This window comes from Schistocerca nitens, chromosome 5 (genome assembly GCF_023898315.1).
Source record: "Schistocerca nitens isolate TAMUIC-IGC-003100 chromosome 5, iqSchNite1.1, whole genome shotgun sequence".
NCBI lineage: Eukaryota > Metazoa > Arthropoda > Insecta > Orthoptera > Acrididae > Schistocerca > Schistocerca nitens.
The window spans coordinates 396,132,731-396,159,122 of NC_064618.1; the positions used below are offsets into that span (position 1 = coordinate 396,132,731).

The 26,392-nt window shown below is 39.4% G+C and overlaps 1 protein-coding gene across 1 annotated transcript in view; it reads left to right on the plus strand.

The window, feature by feature from the left end:
* The window catches only part of LOC126259494 (uncharacterized), a 97,921-nt gene extending 82,780 nt beyond the window's left edge, over positions 1 to 15,141 (plus strand). The window contains exon 4 of the mRNA XM_049956341.1: positions 13,914 to 15,141. Coding sequence (XP_049812298.1) covers positions 13,914 to 13,993 — 80 coding nt within the window. The 3' untranslated portion in view covers positions 13,994 to 15,141. The remainder of the gene's footprint in view (positions 1 to 13,913) is intronic.
* Positions 15,142 to 26,392: the final 11,251 nt, after the last annotated feature.

A 26,392-nucleotide genomic window follows, 5' to 3' on the forward strand; every position in this document is an offset into this window, starting at 1 on the left:
AAATGCTAAAGGCGTATCGTTCGATGAAAAGCGACTCAACAACTTATCTTGTGCTATCACTTCCTCTAGACACTATGGCACTCAAAAATATGCAGTAGTTTATCTGTAATTCGCCTGTGAATTTACTGATTATTATTCCATTCGAAACCAAAAATGGGAACCAACAATAAAGTCCTGTTACAATTGCCCACTTTAGTGTATAGCAGCTCTTTCACACCTGCCCTTACCACTCGGCCCCGATACCCTCCGTATACCGTACATTGACAAAATAATTTTATATACTGTCCTACCTAGATGGAGAAAAAGTGCTCATATTCAATTTAAGTCACTGAAAACGCACATTAGACGAACTGATAGGGCTACTCATATTCAGTCATTACAGCTGTAAAAGTAACGACTAAATTTTTAACATACTGTGTTCTCTCAAATCATCTACAATTTTACCAAGTATACGCTCCTCATAACTTTTGTTACAGATCGTAATTGTAAACAACGCACTTGCCTTGCCGTTACCGCTGTAGTAAGCGCTCAGGTGTTCCATAAGAAACATGCATTTGTTAGCAAATATTTTGTGCGATAGGTGATGTCAGCTGGATAACCGCTTCAAAATATTGTTGTCACTGTGTGAACTATCAGCATATACAGTGGTAGTAATGGGATGGTTGTGTTTGACGGTCAACAACGCAGGTAAGGCACGTGTCGCGCTGGACTGTGCATGTTCAGTACCGACTAGGCGTCAGTGCAGGCTGTTTACGAGTAGTGCACACTTCGTATTTGCATTCAGAGGCCGAGGTCGACGTGCAATGGAAAACCTAACAGAATTCCAAATAGGGCACATTGTATGGGCCCGATTAGCTGGAGCATCAGTAACCAAGACAGCCAGCTTATTTAGTTTCAAGAGTAACTGTTTCAACAATCACGACAGCCTACACAAAACATGGAAATACATCATCGAGTAAACGTAATAGTGGGCGCAAATCAAAACTAAATGACAGAGATCGTACGCTAACACGAATAGTGTCAAAACAACACAAAACTACGGCGGCTAAAGTGACTGCAGAGCTGAATAGCCATCTTCGAGACCCCGTATCTATCGACATTGTCCGCCGAGAATTCCATAAAGTGAATATTCATGGACGAGCTGCTATACCGAAACCATTAGTAATGACAACCAATGCAAAGAAGCGTAATACATTATGTCAGGTGCATAAGTCCGGAACGGTTGATCAGTAGAAACATGTCATATGCTCTCACTAGTCAAAGTTTTCCGTTATTTCCAATTTTAGTTATTCCAACATCGGGCCGGGTTTACGTCTGGAGAACGCCAAGAGAAGCCTACAATCCTGAGTGCTTGATTCCAACGGTTAAACATGGCTTTGGAAGTGTGATGGTGTGGGCAACCGTATCAGGGTATTCTCCTGGTCCCATCATTACTCTCAAAGACCGTGTTACAGCCAATGATTATGTGAACATTTTAGATGGTCAGCTGCACCCCATCATTCAAATGTTGTTCCCCAGCAATGACGCCATATTTCAGGACGATAATGCAACCATTCACACAACCAGGAAACTACAATCGTGCTGTGAGAAGTATACAACTGAACTGCACCGTCTTCCCTGGCCTGCACAGTCCCTGTACTTGAACACAATCGAACCTTGTGGGCGCTATTGGAGTGCATACTCCGGAGCAGATTCCCGCCTCCCACGTCACTTCATGAGTTAGAAGAGGTTCTGAACGAAGAGTGGCATAACATTTCACTGGCGACTATACAAGAATTATATGGCAGTATTCCAAGAAGAATCGCAGCTATATTACGGGCAAATGTGGGTGCAACCCCTTATTAATAAACCATTCCCAAGTAAGTATATGTGTTCACATTATTTTGCCTATCCCCTGTATATCCTACGGTCATAAGCCTTGGAACTAATTCATTACTTCTCAATAACCCTTCCAATTATATCAGATACGGTCTTAAATTTTTCAGTAACTAGTGATTCCGTAGAAACAAATAATTCAGGGAAGTAATGTATTTGATATAATGATGGACAATGGTAAAATCGATAAGTTCTCGATTGCAGCGTGTTCTCGAGAACCGATGCCAAACGTTCGAGTACCACTGACAAGAACAAAATCTTCCATTCTCCACTGTGGATCACCTCGTGCCGGCAGCACAAAACCAATATGAGAATTCCTATAACAGCTTTCATTTGTTTTACAAAACAGACCGTTTCACTGAAAGAGCAATTTAAGAAGCAGTTAATTCATGAACACTCAATATTAGCATGAATTAGCAATAACGTTTGGCACAAATTGAAGTAATTTAAAAAAAACGCATCATAACAAGAATATATTTCTAAAATAGATTCTAACAAAAATATTGAACTTGTTGTGATTTGAGTATATTTCAAAATTAAGTTCTCAGAAATCCGTTTACCTCTTCTGCAGTTGGTGCAGTCAATATAATTAATTCACGACAAATAAAAGTTACAGAAATTTCTTTCACTTATTTATTATGTTTATCCAGTCACATGTCACTTGCACAATGTTATTTGAAATGCGATCTTAATACAAAGCGAGAAGCAATCAAAAAGCTAATAAATTCACACACACGGCCACACTATTACAGACAATTTTTGCTGTTTAGCTGACAAGGAATATATATATATATATATATATATATATATATATATATATATATATATATATATATATATATATATATATATACTTCAGTCCAAAGATTTTTACACTCCTCGCTGCCCTCCAATACTAAACTGGTGATCCCTTGATGCCTCAGAACATGTCCTACCAAACGATCCCTTCTTCTAGTCAAGCTGTGCCGCAAATTCCTCTTCTCCCCAATTCTGTTCAGTACCTCCTCGTTAGTTACGTGATCTACCCATCTAATCTTCAGCAATCTTCTGTAGCACAATAATTCGAAAGCTTCTATTCTCTTCTTGTCTAAACTATTTATCGTCCATGTTTCACTTCCGTACATGGCTACACTCCATACAAATACTTTCAGAAAAGACGTCCTGTCACTTAAATCAATACTCGAAGTTAACAAATTTCTCCTCTTCAAAAACGCTCTTCGTGCCATTGCCAGTCTACATTTTATATCCTCTGTACTTCGACCACCATCAGTTATTTTGCTTCCCAACAGCAAAACTCATATGTCCCCCCCCCCCCTCTTACTTCTCTCCATCACCCTCCCTCCCCCCTGGGGAAGGCTTTGTACACATCTAACGTTATTCCGTGCGAAAGTGTGATAACGTTGCAAATTGTATAAATGAGTCAGGACGTGGATAAAACCCCAGTATTCACCTAGTCAGAGGTGGGAAACCGCCTAAAACCACATCCAGGCTGGTCGGCACCCCAGCCCTCGTCGTTTATTCGCTGAACGGATTTGATCTGGGACCGACGTGTCTCCTCGAATCCCGCAAACGACGTATTGACGCACGCGGCTCTCTTGGTGGATATCCATTTATTGCAGCATCGTTTCGAATACTGTTTGAGGCCCTCTGCTCTTGAGCCGAGGGTAGAAAACCAGAGCCTTCGCCGGATCTGTGACGAGATCAGCTGTAGATTCCTCGCCTTAGTGTAGACATTTGAGGTTGCAAAGCCTTAGATAGGTCAGGTGTGTACTACACACCGGAAACGGCCACCCAGGTGGCAGAGTACACGTGGAATCGACGTGGGAGATTTTAGGGTAAGACAAAAACTCTGAACCCCTAAATCAATGCGAAACGTAAGATATTAGTCGTTAACTGACAGAGTATTAACAGTGAAGTGTCAGAAGCCATTTTCTCTTAAGAAACCATCACCCTCAAATAATACTACGAACATAAAGTTTGTTGAAACCCAAAGCAGAAAGTAGGAAGATTTTTGACTGCTCATGGATTGTATATCGGAAAGCCAGCTTAGACTCCCCATGCGGAGGAGTGTTTGTAGCGAGAAACAGAAACGTTAGGCCCAAAAAGGTTTAAGTTGGATCCAAATGCTCACTAATAAGTTAGAGCATCCATGGTCGGTGGATTTATATTAATAATTGGTTGTTTCCAACGACTGCCAGATTCGGACACATCGGTCGCAGAGGACTCAAATATAGCTTAAACTTCCTTGAATTTACGGTAATAGTAGGTGGTGACTCTAATCTGACGAGCATCGACTGGTAGAGCTACGGACGTCGGTGATATGGACAAACAAGCTTGCGAAATACCACTGAATACATTGACAGCTGTTTCGAACAACTCGCACCTCCTAACTATAAACAGACCCGACATCCAGCGCAGTTCTGAACGAGACATTACAAACAGAAGAGTTTTGTGACCACGACCTTAAACATCTACATACGAGTAGATACTGCGCAAGCCACCGTACAATACGTGGAGGAGGGCACTCTGTGCCAATACTAGTCATTTCCTTTCCTGTTCCACTCGCAAGTGGAACGAGGGAGAAACGACTGTATGTATGGCTCCCTACGAGTCCTCGAGAGTGTCACCAATGTGAGAGGGATAAACGACAATAATGCTGTTACTGTAATGACAGTTACCAAAAGAAAACAAATGTTATCATGAAAACTAGGAAAGTATTTGTGTTTGGTCGAACTTGTAGTCACTGTCAACTTACTTAAAGGACGAACAGAGACCGTATTTAATTTCTCCAGCAAATGCAGAACAGTTGTGGTTAGAGCTGAAAGTCATCATAAACTGCGGTCTAGATAAACGAGTACGAAACAAATTATTAAAAGATGATAAACATCTGTATTGGTTTAATGGTACCACTCGGAGAATGTTTCAAAAAGAGTCTGCTATAGACTCGCTGCAAAACAGACTCCAGGGAAACTGGCTGAGGATAACGCTACCTAGAACATGCTTGAAGCCTACAATAATTTTCACAGGTGGACCCTGGTGAAAGGTTTATCAAATAGATCCTAGGAAGTTCAGACCATATTTAGTCAATGAACGGGTGCACCCATCTGTCTTGTGTTGGAAACAAGGCAACGGGCAGAAAAGCAGAAATTTATGCATTGGGATATCACCATACTAATATTTGACCGCCGTACAGACTCATAAATGAGAGATATCGATATTAGCTCCCAGCGTATAGAAAACCAGTTATCAATAGTAATACTAGTAAACTAAAACAGAAGAGATTTCTTGGTTCCCAAAGGTAGTGTTACAGGCCCTCTGCTGTTCCTTACCTATACAAACGATTTGGGAGACAATCTGAGCAGCCGTCTTAGTTTGTTTGAGACGATGATGTCGTCATTAGAAGATCAAAACAAGTTGAAAAACAAATTTAGAAAAAATATCTATATGGTCCGAAAATCGGCAATTGACCCCAAATAATGAAAAGTGTGAGGTCATCCACGTGAGTGCTAAAAGGAATCCGTTAAACTTCGGTTACACGGTATATCAATCAAATCCAGTGGCTTTAAATTCAACTAAATCTCAAGAATTACAATTACGAACAACTTAAATTGGAAAGAACACATATAAAATGTTGTGGGCAAGGCGAACCAAAGACTGCGTTTTATTAGCAGACCATTTAGAAGGTGCAACAGATCTACTAAAGAGACTGCCAACACTACGCTTGTCCGTCCTCTTTCGGGGTACTGCTGCACTGTGTGGGATCCGCATGAGATAGAATTGACGGAGAACATCGAGAAACTTCAGAGAAGGGCAGCTCGCTTTGTACAATCGAGAAATAGGTGAGAGAGCGGCACGAACACGATACAGAATTTGGGGTGGACATCACTAAAACAAAGGCCTTTCTCGTTGCGGCGGGATATCCTTGCAAAATTTCAATCACCAACTTTCTCCTCCAAATGCGAAAATATTTTGTTGACTCCGACTACAGAGGGAGAAACGATCATCATAACGAAGTAAGAGAAATCAGAGCTCACGCGGAAAGATATACGTGTTCGTTTTCTCCGCTCACTGTTCGAGAGCGGAATAATAGAGAATTTTTGTGAAGGTGGTTCGATCAACTCTCTGCCAGGCATTTAGAGTGATTTGCAGGGTATCCATGTAGATTTAGTATAGACCACATTTGCAAGGATATCGGACATGTCACGGAATTACATAAAACAAACACAAAATACATATTTAAACGTATGATTTGACAAAGCAAATAAGGCACCAGGCCCTGCAAAAATTCAAGTTTTATTTAACACTGTATAGGTTGCGAAATTAGTTCCTTTCCTAGATCGTATTCTTCAAGAGTATCTCACACGACTAGGAAAGAGGGCGGGTCATACCTGTTTACAAATACAAGATAAAACATTAAATGCACAGAACTACAGACCAGTCTCGCCGACGTACGTTTCTTGCATAATCATAGGGCATATTATGAGCTCAAACGTTGTGACCATCTTGCAGGGAAGCAAACTTCTCTAAACGTTTCTTGCTTTATTCACGGAGGAAGTGTTTCAGACACTAGATGTAGATGAACAAGTAGATCAACATCTACATCCATAAACCACTGTGAAGTCGTCTGGCAGAGGGTACTTCCAATTGTCACAGTTATTAGGGCTCCTTTCCATTCACGTATGCAAGAATGACAGTGTAAATGCCTTTGTGCACGCTGTAATAAATCTGGTCTTGTCATCACGACCCCTAGGGGGTTGTAGTAAATTCCTAGAGTCCTCATTTAACGCCTGCTCTTGGAACATTGTAAGTAGCCTTGCCGTGATAGTTCGCGTATGCTTCCAGTATATGCCGGATAAGTTTCTTCAGCATCTCTGTGACACTCTGCCACGGATCAAACAAATCTGTGACCATTCTTGCTGCCCTTTTCTATGTACCTTCAATTAGCCTTGTTAGTATTATTTGGTACGCGTCCCACACACTTGAGCGATATTCTAGGATGGGATTGAGAGTGATTTGTAATCAGTTTCCTTTGTAGATTAATTGGATTTACGTAGTATTACACCAATAAGCCGAAGTCTGTCACCTGCTTCACCTATGACTAATCCAATGTGATCATTACCTTTCATATCTCTACGAAGTGTTACACGAAGTATTTGTGCGAGTTGATTCCAATTATGTCTCGTTGACACTGTAGTCATACAATATTTTTTTCGTTCTGTGACTTTCTCAATATTTAAAGCAAGTCGACAATAGCTCTTATCAAAATTTTATGAAGATTCCATCTTCCTAGATTTACTGACCAATATACGGACATAACACACACTGAAGAGCCAAAGAAACTGGTACACTTGCCTAATATCGAGTAGCGTCTCCGCGAGCACGCAGAAGTGCCGCAGCACGATGTGGCATAGACTCAACTAATGTTTGAGGCAGTGCTGGACAGAATTGAAACCATGAATCCTGCAGGGCTGTCCATAAATCCGTAAGAGTACTAGCACGTTGCAATGTATCCCAGATAAGTTCAATAAAGTATATGTTTGGGGAGTTTGGTGGCCAGCGGAAGTGTTTTTAACTCAGAAGAATGCTCTTGGAGACGTGTGGGGTGTCATATTGTCCTGTTGGAATTGCCCAAGTCCGTCGGAATGCACAATGGACATGAACTGATGCAGATGATCAGACTGGATGCTTACGTACGTGTCACCTGTCGGAGTAGTATCTAGACGTATCAGGGGTCCCTTATTACTTCAACTGCACACACCTCACACCATTACAGAGTCTCCACCAGCTTGAACAGCCCCCGGTTGACATTCAGCGTCCATGGATTCATGAGGCTGTCTCCATAAACGCGCACGTCCATCCGCTCGATGCAATTTGAAACGAGACTCATCCGATCAGGCAACATGTTTCCAGTCATCAACAGCCCAATGGCCGTAAAGCTTTGTGTCGTGTAGTCATCAAGAGTACACGAGCCGGCCTTCGGCCATCCAGTTTTAGGTTTTCCGTGATTTCCCTAAATCGCTCCAGACAAATGCCGGGATGGTTCCTCTGAAAAAGTACGGCCTATTTCCTTCCTCATCCCTGCCACGATCCGAGTTGGTACTCCATCTCTAATGACCTAGATGTCGACGTGACTTTAAGCCCAACCATCCTTTCTTCCTTCCTTTTGAATGAGAATCGTTGGAAGAAAGAGAATGTAGTTCTCGCGAAACGCTCGTGAGTAAATTTAGACAACCCATATTCGAAGAATGTGTGACCATTAAGCAGCCACCACCGCATATCAGACTTAGGTACAAAGAGATTACGATTGTTGAGAATGTAGTGCTTGCAGTTCTCCCCTGACTATGTCTTCTGATACAAAAATTATTTTTTTCAATCAAGATAATATTAGTCTTATTACAATCATTCTTGGTGCATTACCACGTTATTTTATAAAATAAACCTGCATTTCAGCTGTGTTGTAGCGGCCACGCACACGGTCGAAATATCGGTTTGTTTTAGAAATTTTGTACTTCAAGTAATTTATAGGACGACGCGGCAGTGCACCCAGTAGAATTCTAATGAGACTGACATCGGCCACGGAACACCATGCATTTATAGAACTTTTACTGTTCGTCTCATCAATTAATTTTAACAAAATGTCTGTTTCTATTCTCCGCAAAAGACTTATGCTCTGATTTTGCAGCACTAGAGCCTATTTTCTTAGAGGCATAACGTTTTTTCTTATCTAAAGGAAAAAAATATAGTACACATTCTACTTGGGACACAAATATCAAATGCGATATAGCACGCCACTTAATTTCCCCAATGTTCGACCCTTGACAATTGGCGCTGCTGGCTACATTATTTGCCGCCATTAAAAATATACCAGACTGCAATCTAGATAGACTGCATCTAGATAGAGGTGGGAATGGGAGGGAGAGGGAAGGTGGGGTAGTCAAATATGTGATAAGAAGGGTAGGTAAAATCTTCCCAAAAAATATATTGCGTTTAAATCTCCTACGTATTAGATACCAATTTTGACTCTGTTTCTAATTGTAAAACTAACCTAGAAATACTTAGGGCAGCCACAAGACGTACCACATGCTCTCTGTACATACGATATCATCTCTGGTTCACAAAAATAAGTTATGTGTTGTGATACAATTTCATCTCAGTAAGCATGTGGTTTCACAATACACAGCAGCTAGTGTGTACTGGGCCTAACTAAAAAATAGCAAACAATTGCTGCTTCATCTAGAATCGATCACATTCATACCCTAATATCTATGAATCAACTATCACAAAAGAATGAAAACCCATACTATCTAAACGGCGAAGGGTTATAGTTTAAAATTTTTGTCACTAAATGCTTTTATCTATACTCTGCACATGTTTTGTTCAGCTAATGTTTATGGCCCTTGATTGTTACATGGACATTCTCTCCCAAAACATTGCAAAGGCATTCTCATGAATTTCTCGAAATTTCAGAATAATAGTAAAATCTCAGAACAATAGTCTGGGTTAATTCATTGTTTTTGCCACATTTCTCTCATATTTTTTTTAAAGATTAAGCAGCAGACTTCCAGATTTATTTACAGAGGACGACTGTAATAACGTATCAGGCTACTATTAGAAACACCATTTACTAGGGACGCTTCCATTCTTCCTCGTCAGCTTGCTAACTATCTTGTTTTTCAATGTCTGTTCTATTCATATTTGTTCTCGAAAGCTATGCATTCTGCCTATAACTAATTAGGCAGACCGTGTATGGCATACAAAAACTAACAACTGAAGCATTTTCAGTCACGAACTGAATTAACACCAGCCTAGAGGAGCACACAGACAACCGTAACGTAATGTTATAACCAAGTGGCGACTGTAATATAAAGCAGAAAACACCAAAATAAGAGGAAATGAGATAAAAAAATTAAGAATGCGAACTGCTGCGCGATTTATTTTGTACATATCACATACAATGCGAAAACCATATTTGTAAATAAAGCTGCTTATATCTTTGAAAACTGCGTAATTTTCATGGACAAGAACAATTAAGAATATCTTGAATATTTTTAAATGTACAGTAGTTGTATAGTAAAGCAGTCACACATTTCCAGTTAATATTGTTAGACAAAGACCTCGAGGCACGCACATTGCAGTCGGTTGTCAGCACAATTTTCTGTTATCGGTACAACTTTACGAGCAAACTAAGTGACATATTGTTGACTGTTATTTAAATTCAGAAAATTCTCATTTTCAAGTTTCAACATTTTCCTTAAAATGGTCTCAGCTTATGTCACTAAACCCACTGGCGTCTCAGTTGCATATTTCAAATTTGGTTTCCAATCACACAGTCTAATTCAGACTTACCATATTGATCAAAGGTTAATAGAGATACGTGCGTCTGTGAAAAGACATACCCACGAAACATACAACTACTAATACCGTCACAAAGAGCTATTTATATGTGTCATTGATCAGCACAACTATCATTATTTCTCGCAGTTTTACAGCCTTCCCTTCTAGGTGATGTTTGGATGCAGGAAAGAAAACACATGAGAAACGAAATGTATTAAGAGGAACAAATTTGTACTTCCAGTTTAGTCGAATATTCATTACTCAGTAATAAATATGTATCTCAGGGGAATTTAAGAAAATTATTAGTTATATTATGCTTTGTAAAATCACAAAATTATATTGGATTTTTTTTTATTTTTCTTGTTTTACGATAGTTACCTTTTAAAATACATTCAGTAATGAGTTAAAACAAACAATTATTACGGTAGTAAGCAGGTTAACTGAAAACGAGTGGTGTGATTCATGGTAGTGTTATGGTGCTGTGGGAACACTTAGAATTTGTCCCGGTGAGCGGACCTTCAGGTAAAGTCTGGCGCCGGCGAGCCAGCGCTGCGGCCGCAGCGACATCAAAAGGACTGGAGCAGAAGCGCCTGGAATCCTCCCCTCGCGTCGCCTTGTCGCTTCGAGACACTATGACCCCGCGGCTATATAAAGCCCACCCTGCTGTCGCAGTCATTCAGTGTGGATAGTTTCGTTCAGTGCATGCTACAGACGTGTTTAGTGTTCCGACTTTAGTGTCTAGTGGACTATTTTATATGACTATGTTTTATTCGTTTACTTTAGTCTCTTAGTGTATTGTGAATTAAGTTTGCAACAGATACATTTGTTACCAAAAAGGCGCGCTTGGAAATTGATGATACTGCAAGTCAGCCTCCAGCAATTATTGTGTTGTCAACTGCTTCGTTGTCTTCAGGCGAGAACAGTTCACAGCCGTAACCTGGACATTCAGGTAAGGGAAGATGATTTCAGAAGTCGTGGTTGATCAAATATACATGGCCAGAATATGAATCATCTACCGAAAAAGGTTTTTTCAAAACCTGCAAGGAGGCATATGCTAAAAATCTGTTACTATTTTCTTCAAAAAAGAAGATGCATTTACTTACATAGCGTTTTCTATCTGGAAAAAGGCTATGGAAAAATTCTATCTTCATGAAAATATGTTTACGCATAAAGAAGGTGTTCTGAAACTAAATTCTATCGCTAACCGAAGTGTGGCCTCCACATTGAATGAACAGTTACATGGTGTTATGAAGAAAGGCCGTTTAGCTCTTGAGACAATTTTTACTACCGTGCAAATTCTATGCCGACAAGGACTAGCAATTAGAGGGCACGAAGAAGTAAACTCAAATTTTTTTTCAGTTGTTGGAACTCCGAAAGAATGACGTACCTGAGTTTAAAGAATGGTTAGGGCGTTCGGAGTGTAAGTTGACGTCCCACGATATTCAAAACGAGATCATTGATCTACTAGGAAAGTCTGTGTTGAGGAAGGTATTGGCTTCAATCAAGAAGACTGAACATTTTTCTATTATGTTTGACGAAACAAGTGATTCATCGATTCACGAACAAGTGTCATTTTGTATTCGTGCTGTCGATGGTTCCTTAATCCTCAACGAAGAGTTTATTGGCTTATACCAGACACCCAACACTGAATCACAAACTCCGTTTAGTATTTAAAAAGAAGTTTTTGTTCATCTTCATTTGTCAATGCATAACTTTAGAGGACAGTGTTATGATGGTGCCTCGAGTATGAGAGGTAAGTTCAAAGTACTAAAAATGTTATTTTTGGATATGCAGCCAAAAGGACGTTATGTGCACTGCACTGCTCACAGTTTAGACTTGGCAGTTGTAGACAGTCTCCGCCGTCTTAAGTCTATGAGCGATATGATGGCTTTAGCCAAGGACTTAATAAACACCGTAAGGGAATCCAACAAAAGGATGGGACTTTTCAGAACAATACGCTGTGAGAGCGCCAACGACCAAGCTGGTTTACGACCCCTTTGACCAACTCGATGGACTATGCGAGCTTCTAGTATCTTGAGAATATTGAAAAACTTTGAAGAACTTCTAGAGTTTTTTGAAACATTTTCTGCAGTGGACAAAACAGAGTCAGGTTACAAATGTGCAGGCTACCTTGAGTCAAGGTTACGTCTTTATTGCCATGCAATGAACCCAGTAGAAGATGTCAATGAAAAAATTCAGTGCCCTCATCTGAGTGTTGCTGATCTGGAAAAAATATATTAGGGCTTGATTTGTATACTGAATGGAAGGCGTGATAATTTTTAAGACTTTTGGAAATTGTGTTTAAAAGAAAAACCTTCACAAGTTGATGATCCTTCGCTTCCTAAGTATATCAATGAAGTATGAAAACAATGAAGCCAGCTCACCACACACTTTCAAAGCCCCAAAAGAAAACTACAAAGCTATTTAAATTGAAGTTTGTGAAACGGTGCAATCTTGCATTACTGAGCGGTTTGCTTCAACTGGACTCACACAGGTCATTGCAGTTGAACAAGAGTGATGCTTTTAGTAAACAGAGGTGAAACAAATTTGGAAAAATCAGCTGAGTTTTTCAAAAATGACCTAGACATTGAGAGACTACGCTTACACTTGAATATGTTAGCCGATATCACTAATAAACAACAACTGGTGTTCAAAAAACATGCGTGACGTAAGAAAGTACATTACACAAGAGCCTGCAGTTGGAGAAATGTTATGTGTTGTAGTGAAGTGTATTAAGCTTCTCCAGGTAGTTCCAATCACGACAGCAACAGCAGAACGGTCATTTAGCGTCCTTAGTCATATCTTCGATCAACAATGAGACAGAAGCGATTGAACAATTTGGCTGTTCTTCATGCCCACCGAGATATTTTGGATGAATTGGATATCCGACCAGTCTTAAACGACTTCATATTCAGTAATCCAGTCACACGGTCGACATTTGCACCTTTCTAAAGACACTCTAGCCCTTATAATGACATTTAGAGCAATATTAAAAATCAGTTTCGAAATATTAGAACTAGTTTAGTACTGTATTACTATATTACTGTAGTACTGTATTAGTTATTTTCAAATACTTACCCGCTATTTACATAATTTTTGACTGAAAGCATTAGGTATGCTGTATTAATTTTATTAACTGTATTAAAGCATTAACTTTGAGATATTGTTTTTATTTAATGAACCCTGAGCCTTATTCAAAGTAAGCTATTTCACTTAATAATCAAAGTGCTAGTACTGTGCGACAGCAATATTTTATGTTTTAAACTTTTAATGATAGTTTAGGATTTATTTAAATATAATTTCAGTCTTTTCAGAGCTATATAGTCACTGCTGTGTAATAGTCTATAAGCATGATTATTATTGTAAATTAAATTACCTTTTCACGGAAATACCATGGGTGTTTATGTTTTGTTTCTATTCTCAAAGTCAAAAAATGTGTCAGGCTTGTCGAATATCCCAGAGTGTCGAGTTATCGAGAGTCCAGTTTTCAGGGTTCTAATGTTGGTCATATGACCCTAAAATGCTTAAAAAACTTTAAAACTCACTATTTTTCATTTAAAATTTAGAAAATTTTCCGTGGCAAACCCCCCCCCCCCCATTTTTTTTTTTTACAAGTCGGCACCCTTGCAGGGGAACCATCAGTCAGTGACCAATGTATTTACCTTAACTTCAATTCGTTATGACATGGGTTTCCTGTTACACAGGCTCTGGTCTGAGAGGTGGGTCGCTGCAGTTGGTAGCACTGGCGGGCGTTGCTGCATTCACCCTATCTGCCGCCTTCTAAATGGTAGCTCCGACGCCGCCCAGAGCCGCTAACATCTTCGTCGCATCCTCAGTACTGTACGGGACAGCGTCCCCGCTCCTGCCTCCTATGTGACTGAAGTACACACTGAAGCAACATCAATCTTCATACACCGTATCAATGATTACGTATAAAAAATTACATGGTGTCTAATGCTAGAGAGCGTATTCACGATTACCACCGGTTCAATATTATTTATTGCTTCAAAATATTCAATATTTATAAGATACAGTATTTTAGAATAATCGTTTGTAAACTTTATGGCATGAAGCTTTCAAGAAATCATACGTTTGTGGCTAAACAATATTGTGATAATGTTGTGAACTCATGACTCGCTTGGTTACTTTTATTGTATTAACGTTAAAATCTTATAAAAAAGGTAAAATTTCTCTGGGTCCTTTACCGGTTTTATTATGTTCAATTGCCTTGAACTGAATCTCCGAATTCTTTTCAGTCTGATTTCACATATTTACTCATATTCCAGAAATGGTTCATGCGGTGTATGAAGGCTTAAGGTTTGGAAACAGCTGTCCTAAATATATTTATTCATTGTCTTAGTAGTAGTTTTGATTAATAAATTTATTTATAAAATTTAAATCAGCTCAAGGCGTCTACGTGAAACGCCACTAATTTATTCATTGCAACCCTATTAGACGTCATTACATAGATTCTCAATGCTAATTTTAGTATTAATAGCATTGCCTACTGTATTACAACTTCCGTTCTAGGTTTTAATCGTCTCTCTTATGGATAATTCTGGGTTAAGTATGTTGTACTTGGAAAAGGGGGCACATTCGAAACATCGATTCCACTACACTTATTTTTAAAAAAATTCAATGTGCACTGTCCATTGCCAACGAAAATATGATCTCTGTTTCGGAATTAAATTCGCATGCATTGTGCGTGGATTATTTCTCTGTTTGTCTGTTCTCAGATTTACCTTATTTCAAACTTTAGAAGACTAGGCGAATATCTTCTGACATGCATAATACTATCACTCACCTAAAACAGATACGAAGTGATTATCATTCAGGATCTAAAAGAATTTCGTTTCGTGACATACATATGTCTTAAACCTAGTTTCTTTTAAATTTTATAGACGCAATGTGCCATACTGCACACAATAAGACCCAAAGAGCATTACCTCTTTTATATTCATAAAAGAAAATAATGTGTCTTTGCTAATTCAGTTTTTGTTGTTAGTGGATGCCAGTTCAGTTAGATTAGCCGATCTATCTTAAATATTTATGCTAATTTACATAACATGTTAACAACTCGAAGAATAGATAGAAATGAGTAGTTCTGTAATTTTTTGTTCTCCCTGACTGCAAAAAGAGACATACAGAGAAATATTTAGCAGTGATTCGGAGTTTCTTGCATTATTCATTGGACGCCAATGAAATGAAAGTAAGCGTAGATACATCGTCTGAAATAGCAGGCTACTCAGGCAGAAGTGTAAGCTGTTCAATCTTCCAACACTAACATTTTTTTCTGCTGTAAGCCACAGAATGCATACGTGGTTGGCACTTCGCAATGGAGACATCAAATTGGTGGAAACTGAAAACCATGGAAAAGTATTAAAGCGATCATGGTCATTTGACAAAGGGAAGCATAGCTCAACAGATCTGAATAACTAAGAAACAAGAACATGTAAGTATTACAACCATTTAGGAGTCGCTTATTTAAGACTTTCTGGGAATGATAATGGAACGAAACATTGCAGTATGCCCTTGTTTAAAGGTGAAATTCAGGAATCAAGTGTTCTTTCAACAATGCTGACAGATCTCCATACTTTGCCCTTTGTTGGCTGAAAATGGGTCACCTTTATATAACAATGCAGAGATTTGTCTAATGAACATAATCAGAGTAAGTGCATTAATGAACATAAAATATTCTATTTTTGAAAATAAAAACTGTGACAAAAGAGTTCACAAAATGCTCACAGTTCCTACATTGCACTTCAGCGCAACATTTGAAACACTACAGCCAAATTTTTTCATGCTAAAATCGTCGAACACAGAAACGAAATGATCTTTCGTGTACTACGTTTCATCTTCTTGTCATAACACTTCACGTCTACATGGAAAATAGCAATCTTCCCACAACATCATAACCATAGAAATTCCTGTAACAAATGAAATTGTAAAAAAAGTCTGAAGTACTGTACTTACCTATCTGAAGAGGATAAATGAGACATAATATCCTTTTTGCACCTCTGAAATATTTTGCTGTAACAGAAACTTCCCAAAAATTGCGAACTAGTTTTTTTAGTTGCATTTGTATTTCGAAATAAAAGAGTTTAAAAGAATGCCAGTTCGCTGCTGCAGTGTAAGTAACATTTACGAGCACATAATTAACATTTTTTGCATGGGTGCTAAATTATTCTCACAATCCCCTATAACTACAATAATGAATTGCATGTACGTTCAGTCCCAACGTGATATGAAATTTATTGTTGTGTTGTCCCGAAGATTGTTACTCATTTCTGTCAACACGTCAGAGATATCAAATACAGAACACTTCCTTGATGTTTTGCAACATTTTTCATTCATTCACTAATCTATTCTCGACTTTTAGGCAATCATCAGATAATACCTAATTGTCAGCAGAAAAAGTAACATGAATTACACAGAGATAGTTGGTGATATAGACGTTTCGACTTTAAATACTGTAAAATTGATTTTCAGCATATATGTCGTTCAAAAGAAGGTCTTACAATATAAAAATTATTTTAGTGTTGTACTTATCTAGTTCCATACGTATTTTCATAATTGAAACTTAATTTAGCAGATGGTTAGAAGGAGATACGACTATTCATTTAAATCTAATCTTACACTCTTCGCCAACTGCTTATTGATTTACAATATTTCTAGCGACGATACAACCTACTTTTCTTAACGGTTTGAAGAATGCCAAATTATACATTAGGTGGGTAGTTTGCCACTGGATGATACTTGGCAGGTGTTTACTGCGTCTCTAGTTTCCCTCATGTCCAGACAGCTCAATTGCTCTAGACAACTCAATCACCGCAATTTTGTTTGACTGACCCACAAATGACGTTCCACAGTGCTTGCAGATGATCTGGTTGACCTCACACTTTACGACAGCATCTTTATGGGTGAGTAACATTCTACATACTTTATCGCTATTATAAAATGCTAATGTGTATTTGCAAACATAATGATTACAACTATACACATTTTCTGTAAATTTTGTATAATTGTTATCAATCAGGACAGAGCGACTTCGGTGAGGTATTGTCTTTGGTCTTCTACAGTTCTATTTGAAAGCGTGATCGGTTAATGGATCAGATATGGCACACTACAACAGTGCAATTTTATAACTTAGCCGAAGACTGATTAGACAATAAATAAAAATGTTGCAGAACATCAAGAGAATGTTCATCATTTGTTGTGATTTACATGTTTGGTAATCACCAAAGAAGAATTCAGTAAATATCGAAGATTATTCTGAGCACTATTCTTGCTGATAAGATAATTATTCATGCATCCTGAACGTCTTTAACAAGATTTAATAATACATATTATCTCTTTACCGTATTTTTGCAGTACTTTTAACAGTTGGCTGTGAAAGAGAATATACTGGAGGACATAAATCGAGTTTCCTTATTTAGGAGGCCAGAGCTATTTGCTGGTGGCCTAGAGTAGTGTGACATTGGCAAACTATAAAGGATGAAACTATGTAACAGGTGTTTACAAGGAAAATAACGTAAACATAAAGAAAGGCAAACTCTTTGTTCCTATTGAAAATTTTATAATAGTTACGAAATACTTCATATTATTGAGAAATATTTTATTGTGACTACAATTAATCTTGTAGCGATATAGCTTTGAAACACTATATTTTTTTATATTAAACGAGTTTTTGCACACTTAATGTCGTCGTATCATATGACGGCTTATCAATGTCTCTTACCACATTTCAGAATTGAGCTGTTATCAAATTGCAGTTATCGTGAAGTAGATAAATCTTCAGATAACGTTTTACTTCTCTAAATTCCCTAAGGTCTGAGATCGCCATTTTCATGACAGCTTTTCGTGAACGCAAAATCAAACAGCATAGTCAACAAAGGGAGAGTTAAGTTTTTTAAAACAGCCACAAGTCGCACTTTGTATTTTTTGTTGACCGGTTTCACTCTTCAAACGAACAGCAGCAGCATCAGAATATGCACTGCAAAAGTACAAATTGAGATCAAATGAAAAATTTACATTGACGTATTCTGTTTCCAGTACGGTGACTTACGTTTAAAATTGGCTGACAGGATTCAAGATTGCCTTTAAAGTTGACTGACGGCTATAAAGATCAATCTGGCTGTACTATGTTTAAAGTACGTTTAAAGTGCAGTAGTAAATGATGACACTGACAGCATCAAAGACGAAATTGATTGTACAACAGTGCCTGTAATGTCCATGGTATAGTCTGTCCAAAGACAATTTACAACTATAGAAATTCTTTAATGCTGTCAGCCAACTTTAAACGTAAGTCACCCTACTGTAAGTAAAATGTGTATTTCAAGCTATGTCAATGTAATTTTTCGGTATTATCTCAATTTGTTTCTTTTACAGTGTATATTCTGATGATGGTCTCGTTCATTTGAAGAGCGAAACCAGTCAAAAAAAAATAGAAAGTACGACTTGTGGCTGCTTTCAAACACTTAGTTTTAACCGTAGCTCCCCCTGCTCTTGGTAAAAGGAAGAGTTCTTCACAAAGTGAAACCTAGCATGATCTTTGCGGTTACAACATGTAACACAATCCTTACTTTAACTAGTGGCAAGTGCTATTTGAGATAGTATGTTCAAAAATAGGTAGTTCGCTAAATAGCCTTATAATGGTACGCTGGAAGACTGTATATGCGTTTCTCGACGAGGTGGAGAGTGAGTCACTGTGTGTACTAAATTATGGTATGTAAATTGGAAGCAATCTGCAATGTATAACGAGCTAATTAGAATACAAAGTTGCGTTTGCCTTAACTGGCCTCTGCTGCCGTTGGACTATTTTTGCAAGCGTTTAGCAACACGCACTTTTCGTGAAATGCTTCTTTATTATTACATATCAGAGCTACATAATGTAAATGTTATATTTACCGTTCGTACTTTTACCTAAAATCTTTCTAGAGGCTATGTCTGAAAGCAAATGTACTTTGTAAATGGGCATCTCAAAGAGTTTGTAATAAATAAATACCACTGTCACGAAATGCGCTTTATTCTTGAATAATAACTTGTTTTGTCCGTCCCGTCCATTTTCTGCTCTCCACGATATAAGAACGAAACAGCTGCGCTGAGGCACGACGAGAATAGCCTGGTAACAACAGTGTTTATTTACTGAAAATTTCTACTTTTAGTAACATTTCAGGTAAGATCCTGATGATAAAACATCGTCATACTGCCGAAATGATGCACCCTTCCACAGAGTCGAATCAGTTGCTTGTCCTACAATTCTTAGGTTACACCCAGTGGCGACAAATACGAAAAGAAAATCTATTCACCGTAGATTACATATTAATCAAATGTATCAGTTGTGAAATACTGCCCAGTGTACGACTCACAATTATTTTCTATAGTCCACTATTCGAAGATTGTGTCATCGACTGCAGTTTCGGCTATATTCCTTATCTGTATGCAACAGATATTTTTAACGTGTATCTCACAATTATTTTCTCTAGTCCACTATTGGAAGATTGTGTCGTCGACTGCAGTTTGGCTATATTCCTTATCTGTATGCAACAGATATTTTTAACGTGTATCCTTCTGCTGAATTCGTGAAAAAATTACATCCTGCTGGTGTTGGGATAGCCAGTGAGTGGATTACAGATTACAGCTGTGAACTACGACACACACACATACACGTACACACACACGCACACACACACACACACACACACACACACACACATACATACATACATACATACACATACACATACACACACACAAACCTCAAAGGCACATATATATGTAAATAGAGTGTTGTGTTGGATGCTCGACTTAGGTTTTATTTTTCCAATTCCGAGATTATATTCACGAGAATATCGCCACGGAAAACTACGTTATCACTTAATATTTTCCTTTTTATTCTTACTCACAACGAAAACCCGCCACTGGTCGCGCTCTGACAGTCTAAACTTGGCAGGGTGAATGAAGGGTGAAAATAAAGGGATACCTATTTTGGCTTAGGTGCCAACACTCAATAGTCTCCGAGAAAATAACGGTAAATTTTGCGACACCACTTCATAAAATTCAGTATTGCGTTTTTCCCCTCTTTCCTCGTCACGGATGTATTGGCGTCAATATTTTCTTGAGGAATCATGAAATACGATGGGATTATTGACAAAAGAAGTAAGCACGTCAAATATTATTAGAAATAGCTACTATCACAGTTAACACCCAGTAACACTTTCCAGCAACTGCTACAAACAGTTTCCTTTGTCTCTAAGAAGACAGTGGCAATCTAAGTGCTCGAGTCCAACAAGACGTCATCCAATTAATAGAAAGGCCACAGAATGTATACGCAACAGTCACAAAATCTGTAATACTCACAAAAGCAACCTATCATCAGATTTTGGCACAAGTTTTGCGACCTTCCGTAAAAATGACGTTTCTCTACGTTACTGAAGCATTAGGTTGAACATAATGGTCCTTCCTGATACAGTGGGCTGTTTGTTGATGAAATCGGAATAGTGATGTGTTCATTAAAAGTAATTCCACGCCAGTGTGCCTTTATGTTAACCCTGCAACGTATACTTTTGTTGACAGGTGAAGAAGACATCTTCTGAATACAGAAGTGTCCTATTCTCATCGTATAGCAAAAAGCGATGCAATTACAATACACGTCTTGATCCGCAATCAGTATCGAGCTACCGAGAAAATGCTTCGATATGCGTAGTTTGGAGCGAAACCATTGCCAGATCGCGGGGTGTTTAGAACGATGACGTGGATATTTTCCTAATTCTATTCGCTCTAGAAAATGCGACTGTGGCACACTTGCCTTCGCACGTTGCTAGTGATACAGTGAATTCTTATGCTTTGGAAGTTTTTGTGATAGATATCACCGTAGGGAAAGCATTGGTTCTCGTGAAGATTTAAAGTTAAAATCAAAGAAAAAATGGGATACTACAATTTACGTTTTTATTTTTCAATTACTGTTCATTTCATAAGATTTAAGATGATAAAAACTGTTCTAATAAGACCTGAATGCTCATTTCTTTTGTAAATAATTCCATTGTGTTTCACGATGTTACAAAAGTATTGATTTCACATACAAAAGGAAAAAACAAAAGGAAAAAGAAACATAATATTGCATTTGAACACAGGGCTCAAAAATTCGAATCTATGCTCTTAGCCAATACGCTGCCAACCCATTTGATTACACACTACGCAAGCGGACCGATGTAGTGGTGTCGAAACTTTGAGCGTCATTGATGTTGGCGTCTGTGTGAAAATTCACCCAATGAAGTTTTGACTGCATCAGAGAACGGCCTACGGCTAGATCGGCACATATGTGCCTTCTTCTGTTGGTAGCTACTTTTGTTTTCGAAAACATATAGTTCATACGGTGGAACATTACCAAACTTTTTGTCAATACGAATAGTTCTATTAGTTTCGGCCAAAGAAGAACAATGATCGAAATTATACTCAATGATTAATATACCTCCGGAAAGCAGTAAAGAGATACGCAAAGAATATGACACAGAGATGTCACGACTAATTTAATTGACTGAAAGAATGAAAATAATTTGTTTCATGGATGAGAGGCGTCCAAAAGACAACTTTATTTTGAAAACAACATAATACTGGTACACTAATTGATTATTCCGTCACTTGAAGCATTCCTGTTTTCCTTTTTTGAAAGAAGGATATCAGGAAAAAAGGCTGCTATGGTGGAGGCCCTGAATCCAATTTGAGGATACACAGAATTAATATTTATTTACTTATAAAAAAATGAAACAATCCACCACTGGTAACAGCATAGACACACTGATTTTCAACTGCAGTATTATAGCCTTAAAATGTTCCAGCCTCACTGTCATTAAAAGTGAAAGTTAAGATACAGCCAAAAGCAGCTAAACAAATAACCTTACAACAAAAGCAAAAGTTTAATTTAAATTTGGTTACCAAAACCGTTGAAAAAATTGACAGAAATCAAACTTCAGTATGATGAAAATTTAACTTCAAGTATTTAGTTTTAACTTATTTAACAAGTTAGCTAAAACACTTAAACCTTCCGTCAAATTTACTGCTATCACCAAGACTTACTGGCAACATCGCAATTAAAGAATTTACAAACAATCAAAATGAGTTACAGGGATGGTGAACTTGGTAAGCCGCAAACAGCATAGGCCGTTTAGTTAACTCGGTCACCCGACCCGACGCGACGCCATGGGCAATACAAATAGATTAATAACAGCTTGATCTATTGCACAGGGAAATGATATTAGCACAAGGCAGCCTTGCTTTACCGCATAAGACAAGTAACTGACATTTGAACACAAGCTTTACAAACTGTTATGAACAGAGTGTCTATAAATAAATTCCACTGGTTAACTTATCCACACAAATATAATCACCAATATGTCTTTCAGACTCCCCCTTTATTGAACAGAGAACCCCTAACTTTAGACATGATTTGAAAATTGTAATTACTAAGCATAACAGAGAACCCCTAACTTTAGACATGATTGGAAAATTCTAATTACTAAACGTATACAAGATGAGCATTAATAAAACTGGAAATGGATCAAGAGAAATCCTATGAACTTGTGTCCGAAAATGCATCGTTGCCACGGTAGATGGCGCTAACGAATGACAGTTCCTTTGAAATTGTGCCATGTTCCTCATGTTTTGCAGTCTCTGTGATTGACACAGCGCACTATAAACAGCAGAAATATCCAGTAGTTATGTCGGAAACAAGCCGACATGGTGTCTGTGTACGGCCAAGCAGATGGAAACGGTCAAGCTGCAGCACCACTGTACCAAAACGAGTACCCTCACAGACACCAACCAACATTTGTCCTTTTTGGGCGTTTGTTGATCATGTCTTCACTCAAACGAACGTGCAGCGGCGGATTGTGCGTACATCAGATTTCGAGAACATGATTCTACAGGATACTGAGACTAGCCCCAGTACAAGCTCCAGACAAGTGGCCCCCCAACATAGTATCTGCCAAGGTACGATTATGTGTGTCCTGCATGACAACTGCTACTATCCCTATGGAGGCCACTTTGAACATGTGTTGTGACGTGGATGCGATGCAGCTCTGTGGTGTGTTCCGGGACGATTTGATGACGTTGCACGCACTCAATCCATTTCCGGACATATGTTTGTAGTATCTTTTATCCTCCATTTCCAGTCAGGAATCCAACCCCTGCAGTTTGTCAGTTTTATTAATGTTCACTCTGCACAAAATTACAAAGTGTGTTTTATATTTAGTACTGTATTCTCACGATAGAGCTCACTTCAAACAACCACTAGAAATAGTAATGTTAAAAAACAAACCGGAATCTTTATTTAATATCACAACCTTTTTTCCTTCTTGTAAGGAAAGGACTCGACTAACTTCATGGAGATCTCACAGCCAAAGGAGTATGTACCTTTTATACGTTATCAAAGGATCTTAACATGAATGACATTTCTATCCAATGAAATGACAGTTTCAGAAATTTTACTGGTCTCACACAGATATGATTTTATGTACACAGACTGAAACGGCGAATGAATATCTGTACGAAGGCCAGGATTCGAACCCAGGGCTCCTGCTTACTAGACAGGTGCATTAGCGATTAAGCCACTTTGGCACAGCGCTTCACACAACTGAACGGATTACCCTGGTATACCTCTCTCCGAAATTCTCGCTATCACCCCCGTCTACTTTACATTCCCCCTTACACACTAACAAAATTACCAAGGATCTCCATGTTCTGGAATAGCGCCTCACCGTCAGATGTAAATTGGGGATCCAGCCTGAAATCCAGGTTCAGGTATTTGTACAATTCTCTTCGTGGGTAGGGGAGAATTTAAAGTAGACTGGGGCGGCAGATAGAATTTGGACTGAGGAGGGAGTTGTGCCAGAGTAATTTGTGCAGTCGTGTGAACCACTGTGCCCAGGTGCCTTAGTGGCTAACACACCTGCCTGACAAGCAGGAGAGCCAGGTTCGATTCCTGGCCTTGGTACAAATTTTCATTCGTCGCTTCGGTCTGTGTACATAAGATTTCCACCAAATCTTTGATGTCTCCACAAATCGCAACACAATCAAAATATTCCAACCATACAAGCACAGCATTCAAATACACTGGTATCCAAAGTTAAAGCAACAAGGTTGTGTTTATTTTGCCACAAAGCAGTACACACAGGTCATAGGAAAGACCACTGTAAAGAAAACAGAATGTAAGAAATGGTTCAAATGGCTCTGAGCACTGTGGGACTTAACTTCTGGGGTCATCAGTCCCCAGAACGTAAACAACATGTATAACTTCTAACTCAATGGATTTGCACACACATTCTGACTACTGGTTAATGTGCTCAGTATGAGGTGTGACCATCTTTGGCAGCAATACAGGCATGACAACGACGTGGTATGCTGTGAATGATGTCATCAATCTCATGCTGAGGCGATAACGCCCGTTCCTCCTGCACAGCTGCTCGCAAGTTTGTAGAGTGGTTGGTGGAAGCTGACATGATCTGTAGGATTCAAATCGGGACAGCGAGGAGGCCCCCTCATGGATGCAATATCTTCCGTTTCCAAGAAAGTATCAACCACCCGTGCTCTATGAAGTCGAGCCTTATTGTCCATCAATCCAAAGTCTTAACCCACAGCACCTCGCAAAAACCGCACATGAGGTCCCAAGATCTCGTCACGATACCTGACAGCAGTTAAATCTTGCCTGTTCACCTGTATAATTTCGTGAAGGGGTGTTCGTGTGGTTAACGTAATCCCTGACGATACTACTAGGAATCCTCCTCTACATCGGTCTCTTTCCACAGTGTTTGGGTCCAGAAACCGAGTACCACGTTCCCTCCAGATGCGAATCCGTCGATAATGACTCTCCAGACGATATTTGGGCTCGTATGTGAAAAGAACATTGGCCCTCTGTTCGACCGCCCAGGTGGCATGCTGACGACTTCACTCTAGATGTTCCCTTCTGTGAAAACACCTCAGAGGTACACATACAGCAGGTCTCCGACTGTAAAGACCGCTCTGCCGAAGCCTTCTGTATACCGTTTGCCTCGATACAACACGTCCAGTTGATGCTACTGGGTCAGATGCCAGCTGCGGTGCAGTGATAAGGCGGTACCGTCGTACCCCTACGGCAAAATAACGATCCTCTGTTTCTGATGCCACAAGTGGTCGGCTATGTCCTGGTCTTCGGGATACAGTTTCGGTCTCTATAAACTGTCGCCATATCCGAGAAACAACAGACCTATTCACATTAAGTCATCGGGACACATCAGTCTGCGACTGTCCTGCTTCGATTCTTCACACCGCAGAGAGTCCTATAGGCGTCTTCTCTGTGCCATACTGCACCATCTGTGACTGTGTACACAGCACTGCGGATGAGGGACTACCCGGCAAACACTACCACATTTGTTCAAATGTATGTGAAATCTTATTGCTTACCTGCTAAGGTCATCAATCCCTAAGCTTACACAATACTTAACCTAAACTATCCTAAGGACAAACACACACACCCATGCCCGAGGGAGGACTCGAACCTCCGCCGGGACAAGCCGCACAGTCCATGACTGCAGCGCCCTGAGACCGCTCGGCTAATCCCGCTCGGCTACCACATTTGATAGGCACCCTGACGTCATCGTTGGCACGGTTGTTCGTTGACCGGAATGCCACCTTCCGTGCAGAACACGATCGTGTAGACATATTCTGACAGTCTTTACGATTATATCGTGAATTAGACACAGAACGGGGAAGTAGCTGTTTGTTGCTTTTGGACAGTAGTGTATCAACCGCGGCGAGGCAGAGCCATTTAACGAGCCCAGGCGACGCACTAGACCGGCAGCTCAACTACTGTCGGGCAAAATGATTTCAGCGCCATGAACACTGCCAAGCACGAACCTGCTTGGGGGCCAGATCTGCAGCAGCAAGGCAGCTCACCATTTAACTCGGTCTCCAGTCGGCAACAGCAGAGACACAGGAAGGCAGCAAGCACCGCATCTCCAGTATAAAGGCTACGGCGGGCGCAGGTGGGCACAAACAGCCCGCGAACAGCGACTGTGTCTGCTTCGTGACCTGTGCCGAACTCCATTTCCGCTACAAGGAAAACCTCGCGCCGTCACTGCTCTTCCGCTATGCCAACTCACCTCCTGCGGCCCGTTACGCCCTCTCTTTAAGCCGCAGCCAACCATCCCAG